Consider the following 19,772-nt stretch of genomic DNA (forward strand, 5'->3'; position numbering starts at 1 on the left):
GAGTGGGAGATGTAACACTCATGCAAGCCAGTAGTTCGTTAGTTTGTAGTAGCTATTAGAAATAAAAGAAGTTATGCTTCACAGCTAGCTTCCATGTTATTTATACTCTGCTGAGTCTGGTGCTCACAATGCACAGTTGTGAGTCCAGGGCACTGAGACCTGCTCTCCAGGATTGGAAGGTCTCTGAAAGTGCTCCAGTCGCCTAGCCCAGTCGGGGCAGAACCAGTTATTGAGCCCAGTCGCTGACAGTACTGGGTGTACTGACAGTATCCCAGGTGTGCATATGGTGGGGTGGAACGCAGGGAGCCCAGCCAGTAGGTGGAGCCAATGACAGGCAGACAGAGCTACCTAATTTCTGTTCTGTCCCCATCCTCTCCTCTGCTGAGTCCTACAGGGACAACCTCGAGACTAAGCTGACATTCAGAACCACTCTCTAGAGCAGAAGTGAGGTTGGTGGGGCAGTGCCCCCACCTGCCCCAACAGAGCAGCCTCCACTGCCCATCGCAAGGAACCCATTAGATGCAGATGTTACAGTGACTGACAAAACAGAAACCTTGCATTCTGACAGGAAAACAGTGAGGCTTCCTCATTCATCAGTTGCTCTGATAAAAACTGATGCTGTTTCCGATGAGCTCTGAGGAAAGGAGGCTCAGAGAGGCTTCGTTCTCTGAATCAGAGCAATGCTGGGTTGAGCCCTTGCGATGTCCGTGTGTTCAGTGCATACAACCAGAATTTCTCCATCTCTGCTAAATCTGACAGGCTGTGGTTCTCAGAATTAAAGTGTTTGGCAACAGGCTGCTCCATTAGTTATGTATGTATGAATGAATGTGCAATTGATTATGATGATGATGATGATAATAATAATAATAATAATAATAATAATAATAATAATAATAATTTATAAAAATAATATCTGGGTGGGTTTCCCCAGTCACTCTGGGAAGCTTCCAACAAAGTATTAAAATTTCAATAAAGCATCAGACATTAAAAAATTCCCTAAAATCTCCAGATGTCTTCTAAAAGTCTGATAGTTGTTTATTTCCTTGACATCTGATGGGAGGGTGCCACTGCTGAGAAGGCCCTCTGCCTGGTTCCCGGTAACCTCGCTTCTCGCAGTCAGGGAACTGGCAGAAGGCCCTCGGAGGAGGACCTCGGTGTCCAGGCTGCATTTATTTATTAAATTTATATACCACCCTTCATTCAAATATCAGAGGGCGGTTTCCATCTGCCGCCCTCCAACCTGAAATGCTGTCTTTTCTATCTCCCACAGGTCCCAAATGTGATTTGGACCCCTGTTCCCTTCCTGGCCCCCATTGCTACCACGGGGGGACCTGCCAGGCTCAGGCCGAAGGATTTTCTTGCATCTGCCCAGCCGGGTACGTTGGCAAGAGGTGCCAGGGGGTGGTGGACGCCTGCTTCTCTCAGCCATGCCACCGGCCTGGTGCCCATCGCTGCCACTCCAATGAAGATGGCTTCCGATGTTTGTGCCTATCAGGATATACAGGTAAATGTTTGCTGTTATGAAGGCAGCTTAACCAGTTCATTTTTTCTTTTGTCTGTTTAATGTGTGTATGTGAGGAACTTTTTTAAACAATAATTTTTATTTGATTTTACAAGTGTAGAGTTATAACAATACAAAATCCATATTTAGAGATTTCTCTGAATCTCTAGAGTTCCCACCTTCCCATCCACGGGTCCTATTATAAATCTTTTCAACTGCATATTATTTCCTCATCCAAATTTTATGTCTCTCCATTTTGTCCATAATATTTTCTACATTACAAGTGTTATTGCAAATCTGCTAATGTTTTCAACCTGCTTACAGTGGTCTCTCAAGTAAATTATAAATATTTCCCATTATTTATTGAAGTTTTGGTCTTCTTGGTTCCTGAGCTTTCTGGTCAGTTTTGCCATTTCGGCATAATCCAACAGCTTAGTATGCCATTCCTCTCTGGTAGGGACTTTGTCTTCTTTCTATCGCTGGGCTAGTAACATCTGTGCCGCTGTCATTGCATACATGAAAAGTCTTTTCTGCTCTCGGTACCTACAATTCCAAATAAAAAAAGCTTCTGGTTTTTTTAAATAAAAGTTATTTTAACCTTTTATTTTCAATTCATTACATATCATTTCCCAGAATGCTTTTATTATCTTACACATCCCCCACATATGGTAAAATGTGCCTTCTTTTTCGTTACATTTCCAACAGATATTTGCACTTGTCTTATACATTTTTGCTAACTTAAACTAAAGGTAAAGGTACTCCTAACCATTAGGTCCAGTCGCTGGCAACTCTGGGGTTGCGCGCTCATCTCGCTCTATAGGCCGAGGGAGCTGGCATTTGTCCGCACACAGCTTCCGGGTCATGTGGCCAGCATGACTAAGCCGCTTCTGGCGAAACCAGAGCAGCACACGGAAACGCCGTTTACCTTCCTGCCAGAGCAGTACCTATTTATCTACTTGCACTTGACATGCTTTCAAACTGCTAGGTTGGCAGGAGCTGGGACCAAACAATGGGAGCTCACCCCCTCGCAGGGATTCCTTCCTAACAGCAAGCCCTAGGCTCTGTGGTTTAGACCACAGCGCTACCCGCATCCCTTTTGCTAACTTACAAGGAGTCAAATACCACTGGTACATAATTTCCATATAATTTTCTTTCAGCATACATGCTGAGAATTTCAAGTCAGTTTTCCATAACCTTTCCCAGCCTAAAAGTTGGATAAAGGTAAAGGTAAAGGGACCCCTGACCATTAGGTCCAGTCGCGGACAACTCTGGGGTTGTGGCGCTCATCTCGCTTTATTGGCCAAGGAAGCCGGTGTACAGCTTCCGGGTCATGTGGCCAGCAGGACTAAGCTGCTTCTGGAGAACCAGAGCAGCACACGGAAACGTCCTTTACCTTCCCGCCAGAGTGGTACCTATTTATCTACTTTCACTTTGACGTGCTTTCAAACTGCTAGGTTGGCAGGAGCAGGGACCGAGCAACGGGAGCTCACCCTGTCGCGGGGATTCGAACCACCGACCTTCTGTGGTTTAACCCACGGATATTATGCCCCAAATCCCTTGCCCAGTGTATCATTACAGATTTAACATACTCATCCTTTGTATATGAGGAATTTAACTACTCTAGCTTTACTGCTCCTCTTATGACTGCTCCTAGTGGGGCTGCAATGAAACTGCTAGCACATCCCAGAAGCTAAGCAGGGTCCAGTGTGGTTTCAAATTGGATGGGGGGCCACATGTTGAGATTCCTGCATTGGGGGTGGGGGATTGGACTTGATGACCCTCGGAGTTGTGTGTCTAACTCTACAATCCAGTGAGTCTATGAAGCATCAACATGGCTAACAATAAATGATGAAATAAATTGCTGAACTATGGCAAAATTTACAGGAAGAATCAGAAACCAGAAAGGGGAGGTCTTTAATAAAGAATGGGGGAAGTTATAATTTGCTTGAAAAACTACTGTAAACAATTACACACGTTGGTGGGATTGACAGAAAACCTGTAGTAAAAATGGACTATGGAATGATAAAGGATTTATATTAATAGAGTTATGAAAGCTATGCAGAGGGGAAAATCATTATATTAGGTTCCACAATGGGGGAGGGAAGTCAAAGGGGGTTATATGTTTATGTTTTTAATTCATTTGTTTACGTAAAATAGAAAATGCAAATAAATAAAGGACAAGACATTTATAACCCACCCCTCTAAAAAACATCAGCTAAATAAAAAATGCAATTAAAAAAAAAATTTGTTTTCAGTTTTTCCACGACTCAAGGAAGAGTAAGGATCTGAGGTGGATTACATACGGAAGGAAAGTTTCAGTAATAACAAAATAAAACACCCATATGTATATATGTATATATATATTCTTTTTCCCCTCCACCCCCGTCCACAGGTATTCTTTGTGAAACTTTGATTGATAGTTGTCAGTCAAATCCCTGCCTCAACGGGGGAAGCTGCAGCGTGGTGCCGGGTAACCCTCTTGAATTCACCTGCCGCTGTCCACAGGTATGAATGGGGCTGAGGATTCGCAGCCAGTCTGTGGGGGGAGGAGGGTTGTTCAAATTCTAAAGTGGGTGTGCTCCATGTAGGGATGGAGGCAGGGATACAACTCTGTTTACGCCTATAACGCGATCGTTAGTCAAAACTGCATACAAAATAATAATAATAATCAGGAAAAAATCAGGTCCAAATGCAGATGCATTTTCAGGAGAATTTAAAAAAAAATGTGGAGAACTGGCTTTCAGATTTGGAAAAATGAGAATCTTGGAAAAGCAAAATGGACAGATTTTTGACATCTCCAATACCAGGTCTTAAGCATGCACATAAATCATAGCCTCTAACCTAAAAACAATTTCAAGTTATCGCAGCTGATAACTGTTGCTGGACCCACCAGCCACAGCACCCTGCCTTATGGCCGATCAGGCAATCTGTTCAGTGCAAGAACACTTCCCAAAGAGGGCATGTTGTTGTTGTGTGGCTGGATAGCTCAGTCAGTAGAGCATGAGGCTCTTAACCTGAGGGTTGTGGGTTTGAGCCCCATGTTGGGCAAAAGATTTCTGCATCTAAAGGGGCTTGAACCAGATGTCCCTTGTGGTTCTGTGATCCAGAAATTTGAGCCTGGATAGCTCAGTTGGTTAGACCATGGTGCTGATAACGCCAAGGTTGCAGGTTCGATCCCTGTATGGACCAGCTGCATATTCCTGCATTGCAGGGGGTTGGACTAGATGATCCTCAGGGTCCCTTCCAACTCTACAGTGCTATGCTATGCTATGCTATATGCCTAGTCTCCATTATGTCACTGCTATCAAAATGCAGGCTGCATTCCTTCCCCACCCACTCCGTCAAAAAAAGAAAATGTAAAAAATCTAGAATTACCCTTTTCCGATGCCCAACACGCCTATTGACCAGGGGTCAGCATCCTTTTTCAGCTGTGGGTCAGTCCACTGTCTCTCAGACCATGTGGTGGGCTGGACTATTTTTTTTTTTGGGGGGGGGAACGAATTCCCATGCCCCACAAATAACCCAGAGATGCATTTTAAATAAACGGACACATTCTACTCATGTAAAACACACACTGATTCCCGAACCGTCCACGGGCCAGATTGAGAAGGCAATTGGGTTTCCCCAGCCACCCTGGGCGGCTTCCAACAAAATATTAAAAATACATTGAAACATCAGTCATTAAATACTTTCCTAAACAGGGTTGCTTTCAGATGTCTTCTAAAAGTCAGATAGTTGTTTGTTTCCTTTACATCTGATGGGAGGGCGTTCCACAGGGTGGGTGCCACTACCAAAAAGGCCCTCTGCTCTGGGAGGTGCAGGAACTGAGTTCCAGCTGAAAAAAAAGCCTTGGCAGTGCTAATTAATTCTAAATGTGCCATCTTGTTTCCAGACAGAAATAAAAGTAGACTGTGGAAGTTTGTGGTGTTTTTTTAATGACCTTTACTTCCCCACTCATCACTATCTAGGGTTATGATGGAACCACCTGTGACCTGCCAGCCCTTCCTTGTGGATCTCTCCACTGCCACAACGGGGGAGTTTGCATCGCCCACCCGTCTGGACTCCGGTGCCTGTGTGTGGAAGGGTTCTCTGGGCATGACTGCCACCTCCCCCCCTGCTCCTCGGGTTCCTGTCCCACCACCAAGACCACCACGAGCTCCGAGTGCCGGCTGGTGGCAGGAGACCAGCGCTGTGACCGGGCCTGCAGCTCCCCCGAGACCAACTGGGATGGCGGTGACTGTTCCCTGGGGGTGCTTGATCCTTGGAGGTCCTGCCCAAAGCAGGAGTTGTGCCAGGCGGATTTCCGGGACGGGGATTGTGAGCGCCGCTGCCATAGCGAGGACTGCCTGTATGACGGATTCGACTGTGCCCCGTGGAAGCCTTGCAAGTGGGTCACTGCCAGGGGGTGTGGCAAATGGGGGGGTCTGTGGGGTGGGAAGCGGGGTCTAGCATTGGCCGAGTAGGACAGAGGCAGCCAACCTCTTAGGGCCGATGGACTTGTTTGCAGGCTGGAGAAACTGCTGTGGGCACCAGTGGAGGCTGGCATCTTACTTGGTACAGTGGTGCCTCGCAAGACGAAAAGAATCCGTTCCGCGAGTCTCTTCGTCTAGCGGTTTTTTCGTCTTGCGAAGCAAGCCCATTAGCGGATTAGCGCTATTAGCGGTTTAGCGGCTATTAGCGGCTATTAGCGGCTTAAGGGATTAGCGGATTAGCTGCTAAAAGGCTATTAGCAGCTTAGTGCCTTAGAAAAAGGGGGTGGGGAGCGGGGAAAAATCGCAGGAACTCGCAAGACATTTTCGTCTTGCGAAGCAAGCCCATAGAGAAATTCGTCCTGCGAAGCACATTGAAAAACAGAAAACCCTTTCGTCTAGCGGGTTTTCCGTCTTGCGAGGCATTCGTCTTGCGGGGCACCACTGTAGTGGTTCCATGGGGTGGCTCTGGCTGGCAGATTTGCCTCCCACCTGAGTCTCAGCAGGGATAAGGGTGGGGGCAGATGACAGGAGCGAGCCAGCAGTAAATCACACTGTGCAAGTTGAAGTTAACCCTCTATTAGCAAAAATGGGATCTGCACAGGAGTATCAGGCCTAATGAGCACAGCAACCCATCTCCAGCAGGTGTGAGGCACTGTGGTGTAGTGGTTAAGAGCGGTAGTCTCGTAATCTGGTGAACCGGGTTCCCTTCCCTACTCCTCCACATGCAGCTGCTAGGTGCCCTTGAGCTAGTCACACTTCTCTGAAGTCTCTCAGCCCCACTCACCTCACAGACTGTTTGTTGTGGGGAGGAAGGGAAAGGAGAATGTTAGCCCCTTTGAGACTCCTTCGGGTAGTGATAAAGTGGGATATCAAATCCAAACTCCTCCTCCTCCTCTTCTTCTTCTTCTTCTTCTTCTTCTTCTTCTTCTTCTTCTTGCCCCCATGAAGCAATTGCTGAGACTGAAGGTCCCCCGCTCCCTCACCACAGCTGCCCTCCTCTCCAGGGTTTTCCCCAAGCAGTCTGAGACTGTGCCTGCACGAAGCTTAACTTCTCCTCTGCCCCTTTCATACCTCTCCGGGTTCTGCGGTTTCCAGCAACTTGGCTTTCAGAAGCATTGCTGCTTCTGTCAGTGGAAGGGAGAGCATTTCCAGCTAGTGCGGAAAGCATAGAGAGCCACTCCCTGTCAGTGTAGACAATACTGTGCTACATGTAGCCATGGTTTGACTTGGCAGCTTCCTGTGTCCCTGTGCACTTAGCATGTGGTGTGTGTGCCTCATGGCACACATAGAAATGGATCTGAGGGTGGCAGAGTGCCAATTTCTCTCTCCTGGCAAAACAGAGCCAGACACTTCCTTGCCTGTTCTTAAAAATCTAAGAAGGATCCGGCTGGACGAAACCAAAGGCCCATCTGGTCCAGTGTCCTGTTTATCACAGTGGCAGCCCAGGTGCCTCTTGGGAAGCCCAGGAGCCGGATGTAGAGACAATATGGAGCTGGTTCCCCTGCCGTTTGTTTACAAAAGTGCCCTCCAAGATGCTTCCTTGCGAGCCAAAAACTGAAATAGACAAATGTTCTTCTCTTGCTTGTCCTCAGCAGTTGATATTCAGAGGTAGACTTCCCTTGAACCTGGGGGTTCTATTTTGAATGTTCATGAGGTTCTGTTTTTTAAAAAAACTCCACAAATGGCTGCAAAATGTAGAAAAGTGAGGGACTGGCAGATCTTCCCATCCCTATCACGTTTTAGTGGTATAGGTGAAAAAATGTTTTATGGCCCCACTTTCCCCGTGACATTCCTCACACGACAAACTAGTAATAGTGCCACTGTATTCTGCTCTGGTCAGACCTCACCTGGAGTACTGTGTCCAGTTCTGGGCACCACAGTTCAAGAAGGACACTGACAAACTGGAACGTGTCCAGAGGAGGGCAACCAAAATGGTCAAAGGCCTGGAAACGATGCCTTATGAGGAACGGCTAAAGGAGCTGGGCATGTTTAGCCTGGAGAAGAGGAGGTTAAGGGGTGATATGATAGCCATGTTCAAATATATAAAAGGATGTCACATAGAGGAGGGAGAAAGGTTGTTTTCTGCTGCTCCAGAGAAGCGGACACGGAGCAATGGATGCAAACTACAAGAAAGAAGATTCCACCTAAACATTAGGAAGAACTCCCTGACAGTAAGAGCTGTTCGACAGTGGAATTTGCTGCCAAGGAGTGTGGTGGAGTCTCCTTCTTTGGAGGTCTTTCAGCAGAGGCTTGACAACCATATGTCAGGAGCGCTCTGATGGTGTTTCCTGCTTGGCAGGGGGTTGGACTCGATGGCCCTTGTGGTCTCTTCCAACTCTATGATTCTATGATTCTAACTTTTCCCCCTCAGCCCTTTCTATGAGCAATATTGTCGGGACCACTCCTCGGACGGGCACTGCGACAGAGGATGCAACGAGGCCTCATGTGGCTGGGATGGGGGAGATTGTCGGTCTCATCCTGGCCCGCTCGGGAACTCCGCCTTGGGCCTGGCTGTCCTGCTTCCCCGCAAGGACCTTCCCCATTTCCTGTATTCTCTGGCGGTCGCTGTGCGGACGGCGCTGCAAGTTCAGCAAGATTCCCGGGGCAGGGAGAGGGTTTACCCCTACACGGGAAAGGAGCTGCTTGGAACCAGGAGCAACTGGACGCAGGTTCAACCTGAGACTTTGGAGGAGACTGTTGGGTAAGAGAGAGCCTCCCTTTCTCTCTGTCTGCACCAATCATTCCACACCATGCCAGACCTCTTCTTCCTGATTTCTAATTACAGTGGTACCTCGGGTTACAGACGCTTCAGGTTACAGACTCCGCTAACCCAGAAATAGTACCTCGGGTTAAGAACAGTTTCAGGTTAAGAACAGACCTCCAGAACAAATTAAGTTCTTAACCCGAGGTACCACTGTGTTCCTGTAAGTTTTTGCCATCTCAGCATAGTTCATCAATTTTGTCTGCCACTCTTCTTTGGTCGGAGTTGTACCATCTTTCCATTTCTGGGCTAACAGAATCTTTCTTTCTTTTTTTTCTTTTTTTTTGGTAAGATATTTATTTAAGTTTTCAATATATTACAAAAATTAGAAAGAATAAAGAAGGAAAAAAAGAAAAAGAAAATACAAACTAGAAACAGTTAAAAACAAATCAGTCTTTCCATGTCTTATCTTTCATTTACTTGTTTCCCTGACCTCCTCACACCTCCCTTTCTTGCATTCCAGTTCAATTGGTTAATTCAGCAAATCCTTTCCCTCTTTAATTTTATCTTAATCTTTTATCTTAATATATTATAGCTTTAAATTATCACCTGTTAACAATCCATTTTTACATACTCCTTAACATTGCTGCTAAAAAAATCCCACTTAACTTCAATCCTGCATCATTCTAACATTCATTAATTTTACAGTGTTTCTGTAAGTAGTCTTTAAATTTCTTCCAATCTTCTTCTCCTGACTCTTCTCCCTGGTCTCGGATTCTGCCAGTCATTTCCGCCAATTCCATATAGTCCATCACTGGGCTAACAGAATCTGCACAGCCATGGTCGCGATCATAAATAGTTTCGGGATCTCTGGTCCTTTGATACCTAAAAGAAAAGCTTCTGGTTTCTTAGGGAAAGTTATTTTTAATTTTTCCCCCCAGTTCATTATCTATAATTTCCCCTGTCTTTCAAGGCACAGGTCTGTCCTTTAATGCTTTGTGTTTCTAAGCACGTTTTTCCCTCCTTGAGCTTTCCCTACAAAAACCCACTCTTTGAAGCTGAATCGGAGCAATTGTCAATTATAATTTTCTATGGATGGACATTTGTTCTGATTCAGCTCTAAAGCACAGCTTTAGACCCCAGAGCAACCACAGAGCAAAAAATCAGGACGCTTGGACGCAGAGCTTTAAATCGCAAATGAAAGGCAAGTGTGTACTCACAGAGCTGCAGTTTCGAGGTCGCTGGAGAGAAAGGTTGCTCAGCTATTTGGTATTTATTTTACTTTGCATTTATTTATTATTGGTTTTCTTGTCATTTGTTGCAGCTTTACCATCTTCTTGGCCGTGGATGGGAACCAGTGCTCAGGGCAGTGCTTCACATCGCCCCAAAGTGTCCTGAATTTCTTGGCGGCCTTATCAGCCAAAGGAAGCCTCGAGTCCCTGGTGCCATACCCAGTGGTAGCTGCCTGGGTCGAGTCTGCGGGAAATGGTAGGTAGCAGACACGCTAGGCCCGAATTCCTGAGAGTTTGAAGCAGCGGTCCTCAACCTGTGGGTGCCCAGATGCTGTTGGACTACAACTCCCATCATCCCTGAGCTTTGGCCTTGCTTGCTAAGGCTGATGGGAGTTGTAGTTCAACAACATCTGGGGACCCACAGGTTGAGAAAGGTTGGAATGGAAAAGAGAGCTCTCCTGTCTGATTAGAACAGAGTGGAGTTTCACTTCATACTTTTCCTTCATGTAGATAAATATAGCATACACGGTTCTCCTCCTGCCTGTTTTCATCCTCACACGAACCCTGTGAGGTAGGCCAGGCTGAGGGGCAATGCCTGACCCCAGGCTGCCCATTGAGTTTCTCTTTTTATTTTTCTCTTTTTGTTTGTATCTCTTTTTTTTTAATAATTAATTTTTATTCAATTTCCAATATACATTTTATCCAAATTTGACATTCGCCTTATACATAAACATCTTTTGGACTTCCCTCAACCTATCTGACTATTCTCCATATTATCACTACATCTCACATTTCTTAATTTTATGTTGCACTTTACCTCTCTTAATTTTGACCTATTTTTCAAACAACATTTCAATCAATCTTTTTCACAAAGCTTCTTGAAAGCCAGCAAGCGTTAGTTGCTCCTCACATACATTTTTGATATATTCTGTAAATTTATTCCAGTCCTCGGAAAATCTCTGATCGCATTGGTTCTTTATTTTCCCAGTCAATTTGTCCATCTCTGCGTATTCCGTCAACTTCATCCTCCATTCTTCCTTGGTCGGCATTTCTTCCTGCTTCCATTTCTGGGCCATCAAGATTCTTGCTGCTGTCACTGCATACCTAAACAGTTTCACATCATTCCTACTAATTTCATTCCCTATTATTCCTAATAGAAATGCTTCTGGTTTCTTAATAAAGGTATATTTCAACATTTTCTTCATCTCATTATAAATCATTTCCCAGAAGCATTTCACTTTCTTACATTCCCACCACATATGGTAAAATGTTCCCTCTTTTTCTTTACATTTCCAACATTTGTTACAAAGTTTATACATCTTACCAAGTTTCACTGGTGTTACATACCATCTGTACAACATTTTCATTACATTTTCTTTTATTGTAGTGCATGCAGTGAATTTCATTCCCTCTTTTTGTTTGTATCTCACCATGTTTGGTGCACATATAGTTATGCATTTTTGAACTTTCAATAAAGATGTTACAAAAAGGGGGGGAAAGAAAGTTCTTCCTAACATTTAGAGTGTACAATACTGTTTTAAGTCTGCTATGTGGATGGGTCTTTACTCTTTTTTCTTTTTAAAGGCAAAGCAAGCTGGGAATCTGGAAATTATGCCATATCAGAGGGGAGGGAAGAGCCCCCCTTGCCCCCTACCCAAAGGATAGCCACAAAAACTCCAGTTCTTTTTTTTTTTTAAAAAAAGTTTTTTATTTATACAACAAGAAAAAAGGGGGGGGGGGAACAAATACCAAATTGCACACAAAAATAACCACAGACACATAATTTTCTTAGCAAACAATAAAACATTTATTGGTCTTAACACTAAAGACCCAACCTCCCGTCTATTCCATATTTCAAATTCATATTACCGGTACTTATTGCCAATACACACTTTTATCATAATTAAACTTATTCTCAATAAATCTAATTTCTTATATCTACCTTGCAACTATTACTGAAGTTCCTCGAGTGCTGCAACAGAATTTAAACCACTATATTTATTGTTCAGATATTCTTTGAAAACCTCCCATTTTGAAACAAATTCCTGAAAAACTCCAGTTCTATTTTGCAGAAAAAGTTAGCCAAGGGGGGAGTTTGATTCAGAACGTGCTCCCACTCCAGATCAGGGCCCTCATGCCATTATCTGCTGGAAACCCCACCTCTGGCCTGCTATTTCTCCCCCCCCCCCATTGCTCTTTACACAGTGGTGTAGCGTGGGGGGTGCAGGGGGGGCCGGCCGTACCGGGCGCAACATCTGGGGGCGCGCGCTCGTACTCGCAGCTCTCTGCCCCTACCTGACTCACTCACTCTCTCTCACTGCAGTGCTGGCTGTGCAAATCCGATCCGAGCCGCCGGGCACTGTGGGGGGGAGGGGGGTGCCAGGCATGCGGTGCGGAGAGAGAGCGAGGGACTATCTGGGGGAGGGACAGTGCAGCGGGGGGCGCAAATTACTTGCCTTGCCCCGGGTTAGGGGGCGCAAATTACTTGCCTTGCCCCGGGTGCTGACAACCCACGCTACGCCACTGTCTTTACAGCACCGTTCAGGGCAAATACCAATGGACCGTTACCAGATAATTCTTGCCAAACTACAATTCCCATAATTATTTAGAAGGAAGCCGTGCTTAGGAAACTGGTATGGAACTGATATAAATCAGTAGCACAGATGGGATTTGGTGAGGGGGGGCTCCTCTTTCACATTCTCTCTCCTCCCCACCACCAGATCCCCAGGCCTCCGTTTCCCATTTTTCGGGGCCTCTCATATACGGCGTTGGTGCTGCCGTTGTGGTCATAGCGCTGGCCGTCTTCCTCGGAGTCTGGAGGATCCGCCAGCCCCAGAGGCGCGAACACGGCTCCCTCTGGTTCCCCCCTGGGTTTGCTCCACACCAGGCCAAGAAGCGACGTTGCCGCCGGGACCCGGTGGGAGAGGACGCCATTGGGCTCAAGTGAGTATGAGAGGCGTGGCTGGCGGCAGCCCTGGCTTGGCACCAAACAATGAGGATGACTTGGGTATTCAGTCCACTTACAGTGGTACCTCGGGTTAAAAACCTAATTCGTAGCAGAGGTCCATTCTTAACCTGAAACTGTTGTTAACCTGAGACACCACTTTAGCTAATGGGGCCTCCTGCTGCTGCCGCGCCGCCGCTGCGCGATTTCTGTTCTCATCCTGAAGCAAAGTTCTTAACCCGAGGTACTATTTCTGGGTTAGCGGAGTCTGTAACTTGAAGCGTCTGTAACCCGAGGTACCACTGTATTTCCTTCAGTGGCGGCTGGTTGCCATTGGGCGGAAAGCAGGAAGGCTGAGAGGTGGTTGAGCCAAAGGCAAAGATAGACAGAGCATCCTGATTTGATTAAGGTGCTATTATATTTGCTCAAGGGGCAATTAGACAACGCTACAACAAACCATTGCCCACCCCCACCTCATTTTCCACTGCATTATCCTTTTGGGCAGATTTAGGAAGCACAACTGCTTCTGTCACACTGCGCGCAGAGCCTTGAGGCGCCATAACCATGGTGTAGAACGAAAGGTGAGAGGCTGTGGGGAGGCCACTGCTGATATTTGAGACCCCCAAAGTCTGCCAATGTCTTGGGGAAAGTGGGTTTGGTGCATAAGACCTCTCAATCGACTCTCGTGCCTGAATTTGCCAGTATGTGACATTGAATGCTGCCTGCAAAATAGTGTTACATGTCCACATGCCCCCCAATCTGTGAGCGGCGCACAATTCCAGGGGTTCCCGGCGCTTCCCCAGGGTATGTGTTTCCTTTCGGAAAATGAGACACAGCAGAGACTGATGTCTTTATGATAGATGGTTTGTTTCCAGAGACAGTCGAACGTTTTGGCTCCTGAATGCCGCAAACCTGGAAGTGAGTGTTCCAGTTTGCGAACATTCTTTGGAACATCCTCCACGGCTTCTGATTGGCTGCAGGAGCTTCCTGCGGCCAATCGAAAGCTCCGCCTTGGTTTCCGAATGTTTTGGAAGTCGAACAGACTTCCGGAATGGATTCCGTTCGGCTTCCAAGGTACCACTGAATATGAAACCTGCGCTTGCGATGGAGGGGTGCGCTGCACTGACATCCCAAAAGGGCCTTGCTCCTCCCATTGCCGCAGCTGTGGAGTCAAACAGAAATCAAATATCGTTCTCAAACATTGTTCTGACTCTCCAGTCTGCTGCTTTACCTCTAGGTCACATCACTTCTCTCCAGTTCTTTTTTGCCTTTTTTCTCCTTCTCCCTATCTGTGAGTTGAGGGAGGGCATTTGCTGTCTCTTACAGGTCCCTTTCCTTTGTCCTCTTTACACCTCACCAGGGAGCTAGACAGGCTATTTCAAAAATTAGAAGCCTTCATTTGATTTTAGCACTTGCTGGAACCCGGGATTAACGCCGCAGACTCATAACAACAGCAGCAGCAGCAGCAGCAGCCTGGGATCTCTCCTTATTCCTCTCCGTTTCTTTCCCCCTCTCTCCACAATGCAGGCCAATGAAGCCGAGTGCTGAATTTGTAGATGACCCTGACATGTGCTCCAGCCCCCACTTTGATGGACCGCTGAACTGTGCAGATATGGAGGTATTTGGTCCGGATGGGGAGGCAGTGCTGCTGCTAGGATTTGAACGGCAGAGTGCATGTCCAGAGCCCTACAGGCAACAGGGCCGGGGCCATCATAACAACTTTAAAAAATAAATCAATATATCACAGAGAACCAATGTGGTGTAGTGGTTAAGAGCGGTAGACTCGTAATCTGGTGAACCGGGTTCGCTTCCCTGCTCCTCCACATGCAGCTGCTGGGTGACCTTGGGCCAGTCACACTTCTCTGAAGTCTCTCAGCCCCACTCACCTCACAGAGTGTTTGTTGTGGGTGAGGAAGGGAAAGGAGAATGTTAGCCGCTTTGAGACTCCTTCGGGTAGTGTAAAGCGGGATATCAAATCCTAACTCTTCTTCTTCAAGTGTGGCACCATAGTTGGGCCATAGAGATAGTGGTGGGGATGAATATGTCCCCTTTTACTTTATTTCCCCCCACGAAGGGACAGAGAAGAGTCACATTTGTTCCCATCACACTGCCAGGTAAGCAGGGAGGATGGGTGACAGGCAGGGTGCAGAGGGTGGCAGAGGGGAGACATTCACAGTCGCAGCAGGGCCCATGTTGTTGGTCCCGTTCCACTAGCAGGGACAGAGCAAACTTTTTATAGCCTCTTTGGTACAGGGTGATGCAGATGCCGTCTCGATCCCGGACCGAGGCCAGTCTAGGCCAAAGAAGCAGGTGCAGTTCAGCACACCGACCTCAAGCCAGGAGAAGGACCCCAAGCCGAAGGCCGTCAAGACTCAAAAGCCAGGTACAGAGGGAAGCAGGCCTTCAAGGGAAGCCGTCAACAAGGCAGGAAGTCCTGCCCCTGGACTGGATGGAATAAGGAGAGATACTGTCCATAGGGCTGGTCTGAACCAGGGGGGAGGGAAAGATAAATATAATATTATATTATATCATAATGAATTACATAATAATAATACAGTGGTGCCCCACAAGACGAATGCCTCGCAAGACGGAAAACCCGCTAGACGAAAGGGTTTTCCGTTTTGGAGGTGCTTCGCAAAACGAATTTGCTATGGGCTTGCTTCGCAAGACGAAAATGTCTTGCGATTCCTGGGGGTTTTTTCCCCTCCCCCCCCTTTTCCCCAAGCCCCTAAGCTGCTTAACAGCTGTTCTTTAAGCCGCTTAACAGCTGATCTAAGCCACTTATCATCTGATCTAAGTGGCTAATAGCCTTTTAGCAGCTAATCCGCTAATCCCTTAAGCCTTTAATAGCCGCTAATAGCCGCTAAACTGCTAATAGCGCTAATCCGCTAATGGGCTTGCTTCGCAAGACGAAAAAAACCGCAAGACGAAGAGACTCGCGCAACGGATTCTTTTCGTCTTGCGAGGCACCACTGTACTAGGAAAGATTGCCTTGCAAACTCGTGTATATTTGCCAAAATTGCACACATAAATGTGTATGATGGGAGAAATTTGCACTAAAAGGCTAACCATTTTTCATGAGGGGGCTTTTCTCCTTTAAAAAAATTGACTTAAAAGAAATATTGTTTAACTTAAAATGGAGAAGACATGGACTGAAAGTCTTAAATAATTTCTTTTTTTAATGTAACCGGCAAATGGAAAACCAGAAGCCTTTTTAATTTTTCTCTAATGCTTCTTTTCCTTTTCTCGTTCTTTTCTCTCTCTCTTTTTCCTTTCTTCTTCTTGATTCGTTATCGTATTGAGATTTTTAAAAATAGAAATCTTACCAATAAACCCAAAAATAGATAAATAATTACGCTGACAAACTGATGAGGGAATCTGGGGAACAGAACTCAAGATTGGGAAAATGAGAGGCAGAGGGAGACCGAAACGGACGGACATCCCTAGTTACAAGTCTGACCTTCACGAAATGCCCCTTTTTTTATCCCTCCAGTTTGTGGCCTAACCCCCATGATGCCCTTGGCCCATTCTCCTGGATTGGACCTGGAGGGATCCTGGGCAGAGGGGCAGAAGGGAAGCCCTGGAGAGACGCCCCTTCACTTGGCAGCTCGATTCTCCCGTGCCGATGCCGCCCGCAGGCTCCTGGCCTCCGGCGCTGACGTCAACGCCCGCGACCAGTGGGGACGGAGCCCCTTGCACAGCGCCATCGCGGCCGATGCGCTGGGTGTATTCCAGGTGACTAAAATAAAATGGAGGTGCAAGGGTGAAATGACATCACACTCCCAGTACTGTGTCCGGTTCTGTGTCCAGTTCTGGGCACCACAGTTCAAGAAGGACACTGACAAACGTGTCCAGAGGAGGGCAACCAAAATGGTCAAAGGCCTGGAAACGATGCCTTATGAGGAACGACTAAGGGAGCTGGGCATGTTTAGCCTGGAGAAGAGGAGGTTAAGGGGTGATATGATAGCCATGTTCAAATATATAAAAGGATGTCACCTAGAGGAGGGAGAAAGGTTGTTTTGTGCTGCTCCAGAGAAGCGGACACGGAGCAATGGATCCAAACTACAAGAAAGAAGATTCCACCTAAACATTAGGAAGAACTTCCTGACAGTAAGAGCTGTTCGACAGTGGAATTTGCTGCCAAGGAGTGTGGTGGAGTCTCCTTCTTTGGAGGTCTTTAAGCAGAGGCTTGACAACCATATGTCAGGAGTGCTCTGATGGTGTTTCCTGCTTGGCAGGGGGTTGGACTCGATGGCCCTTGTGGTCTATTCCAACTCTATGATTCTATGATTCCCAGAAGGCCTTCTCCATACAAACAAGACTCTTTGAACACAGAGGACAAGGCTATCATACTGGTCACAATGACCATGTTCTCTCCCAGTGTGGTGCAGTGGTTAAGAGCAGTAGACTCGTAATCTGGTGAACCGGGTTCACGTCTCCGCTCCTCCACATGCAGCTGCTGGGTGACCTTGGGCCAGTCACACTTCTCTGAAGTCTCTCAGCCCCACTCACCTCACAGAGTGTTTGTTGTGGGGGAGGAAGGGAAAGGAGATTGTTAGCCGCTTTTAGACTCCTTCGGGTAGTGATAAAGCGGGATATCAAATCCAAATCCAAACTCTTCTTCTCTCTCCACTATCAGAGGCAATATATGCCTCTGAAGAGCACTCGCTGGGAATCGCAATTGGTGAGGTGGGTACACTTGGGTCCTTCTCTCGGGCTTCTTGGGGGCGCATCTGGTTGGCCACTGGGAGAACAGGATGCCAGACTAGGGGGGTGTCATTGGACGCAGAGGAAGAGTGGGAGGAACCAGCAGGGGAACCCCCAAAGGAAGAAGGCTGAGAGCCCGGGGAGTGGTGGTGGGACAACAATGAGTGGTCAGAGGGAGAAGACTGGGAGGAGGAGGTGTGGGAAGCTGAGGAGGCAACAGGGCTTGGTGAGCAGGGAGACTGTAGCAGAGAGAAGTCCAGAATCGGAAGCAGGAGAAGAGGGAGATCAAGAGGCAGAGACGAGTCAGGCTGGCGAAGTGTCATAGGTTGTCTCCTCCATCCTGTTGCAACAAGCTCTCCTCCCCTCTGGTTTCCCAGGACCAAGAGAGGCATGAAAAGAGCAGAGGAGAGGTTGGATGCATGCAGGCGCAGTCTCTGATTGCTTGGGGGAAACCCTGGAGAGGAGTGACTGTGGCAAGAGCATAAGGAGAGCTCTGCTGGATGAGGCCAGTGGCCCACTGGCAGAAGTGACCCAGCAGCACATTTTTTAAAAGGGAACATTTTCTCCACAGATCCTTCTGCGGCACCGGCATACGGACTTGGACGCATCGGCGCACGACGGCACCACCCCTCTCATGCTTGCCACACGGCTTGGGGTTGAAAACATGGTGGAGGAGCTGGTTGCCAATCATGCCGACATCAGGGCTGTGGATAAGAGAGGTGAGGGCATTGCTTGTCTGTGTGCTGAACCCAAAGTGGCATGTCCCAGAAGGCCTGCAAATGCCATCTTGGTAGTCAAGATAGCACCAAAACTAATAGTTGTTGTAGGACTGAGCTTATATATGTCTGTGCATTCACTCGCTTTGATGTATGCTAATTGGGTCACATTGATGCTGTGCTTGTCTGTGGAGAGACTTTGGGCAGTTGACACCTATGGCCTCACCAGCCGGGTGCAATGGGAAGTTCTAGGTAAACAGATATACGCTTTTGTTGTTGTTGTTGTTTAGTCATTTAGTCGTGTCCGACTCTTCGTGACCCCATGGACCAGAGCACACCAGGCACTCCTGTCTTCCAGTGCCTCCCGCAGTTTGGTCAGACTCATGTTTGTAGCTTCGAGGACACTGTCCAACCATCTCGTCCTCTGTCGTCCCCGCCTCCTTGTGCCCTCCATCTTTCCCAACATCAGGGTCTTTTCCAGGGAGTCTTCTCTTCTCATGAGGTGGCCAAAGTATTGGAGCCTCAGCTTCACGATCTGTCCTTCCAGTGAGCACTCAGGGCTGATTTCCTTAAGAATGGATAGCTTTGATCTTCTTGCAGTCCATGGGACTCTGAAGACTCTCCTCTAGCACCATAATTCAAAAGCATCAATTCTTCGGCGATCAGCCTTCTTTATGGTCCAGCTCTCACTTCCATACATCACTACTGGGAAAACCATAGCTTTAACTATATGGATCTTGCTTTGTGCATAAAGGATGCAGAACTGTTTGCTTGGGTGCGGACAAGCCATCTCCTTGCTGCGGGATCCATCCCGCATCTGGGAGATCTGGCAGGCTGATTTGCTGTAACTTAGGGTTGCCATATTTCAAAAAGTGAAAATCCGGACATGGAAGTTTTTTGTTCTGCCCAGACTTGTTGAGCTTTTTCTTGCTAAATCTCAAAACAAAAAATGGAGGTTTTTGAGCTATTTTTAAGGAAATACACTTCTGACAGGGGTTGCCACACGTCTGGATTTTCCCTGACATTTCAACAGTTTCCGTCTGGGCACTGTTTCTGACTGCCGTGTTCTGGCAATGCCCAGGAAATTCTGGATGTATGGCAACCCTACGTAACCCTCTACACCAGGGAGCTCCTCCAAGGAGGTTTGGTTTGGCTGATTGATGGCGACTTGGCCAAGCTCACCCAGAGAGCCTCATGGATTTCGATTCAGTCAATCCCTGTGTTCTCTGTCCCACAGGAAAAACGGCCCTCCACTGGGCTGCAGCGGTCAATAACGTCCGTGCCACCCTTGTCCTGCTCAGAAATGGAGCTGATAAGGACAGCCAGGATAATCGGGTAGGTAATGTCTTTTTCTGCTCACGCCGTCTGAAAACAGACACGCCAGAGGTGGAGGGGAAACTGTAGGGGTCTGCGTGGGGTCTGCTAACAAGCCTCATCACCTTTAACAAACTGCATTTCCCAGCATTCCTTGAGGGAAGCCGTGGCTGTTTTATAAGCGT

The 19,772-nt window shown here is 47.2% G+C and overlaps 1 protein-coding gene across 5 annotated transcripts in view; it reads left to right on the top strand.

The window, feature by feature from the left end:
• NOTCH4 (notch receptor 4) overlaps window positions 1-19,772 on the top strand; it is a 113,264-nt gene that overhangs the window by 91,138 nt on the left and 2,354 nt on the right. For all 5 annotated transcript variants that reach the window (XR_014507510.1, XM_083424550.1, XM_083424548.1 and 2 more), the window contains 11 exons: window positions 1,271-1,504; window positions 3,894-4,006; window positions 5,470-5,888; window positions 8,345-8,674; window positions 9,999-10,162; window positions 12,627-12,849; window positions 14,378-14,468; window positions 15,104-15,233; window positions 16,344-16,585; window positions 18,129-18,276; window positions 19,511-19,608. Coding sequence is in view for 4 of the 5 variants with exons in the window: in XM_083424550.1 (XP_083280676.1) it covers window positions 1,271-1,504; window positions 3,894-4,006; window positions 5,470-5,888; window positions 8,345-8,674; window positions 9,999-10,162; window positions 12,627-12,849; window positions 14,378-14,468; window positions 15,104-15,233; window positions 16,344-16,585; window positions 18,129-18,276; window positions 19,511-19,608 (2,192 nt within the window). In the remaining variant the exon portion in view is untranslated. The remainder of the gene's footprint in view (window positions 1-1,270; window positions 1,505-3,893; window positions 4,007-5,469; window positions 5,889-8,344; window positions 8,675-9,998; window positions 10,163-12,626; window positions 12,850-14,377; window positions 14,469-15,103; window positions 15,234-16,343; window positions 16,586-18,128; window positions 18,277-19,510; window positions 19,609-19,772) is intronic.

This window comes from Podarcis tiliguerta (assembly GCF_965153285.1).
Source record: "Podarcis tiliguerta genome assembly, chromosome: 2".
NCBI lineage: Eukaryota > Metazoa > Chordata > Lepidosauria > Squamata > Lacertidae > Podarcis > Podarcis tiliguerta.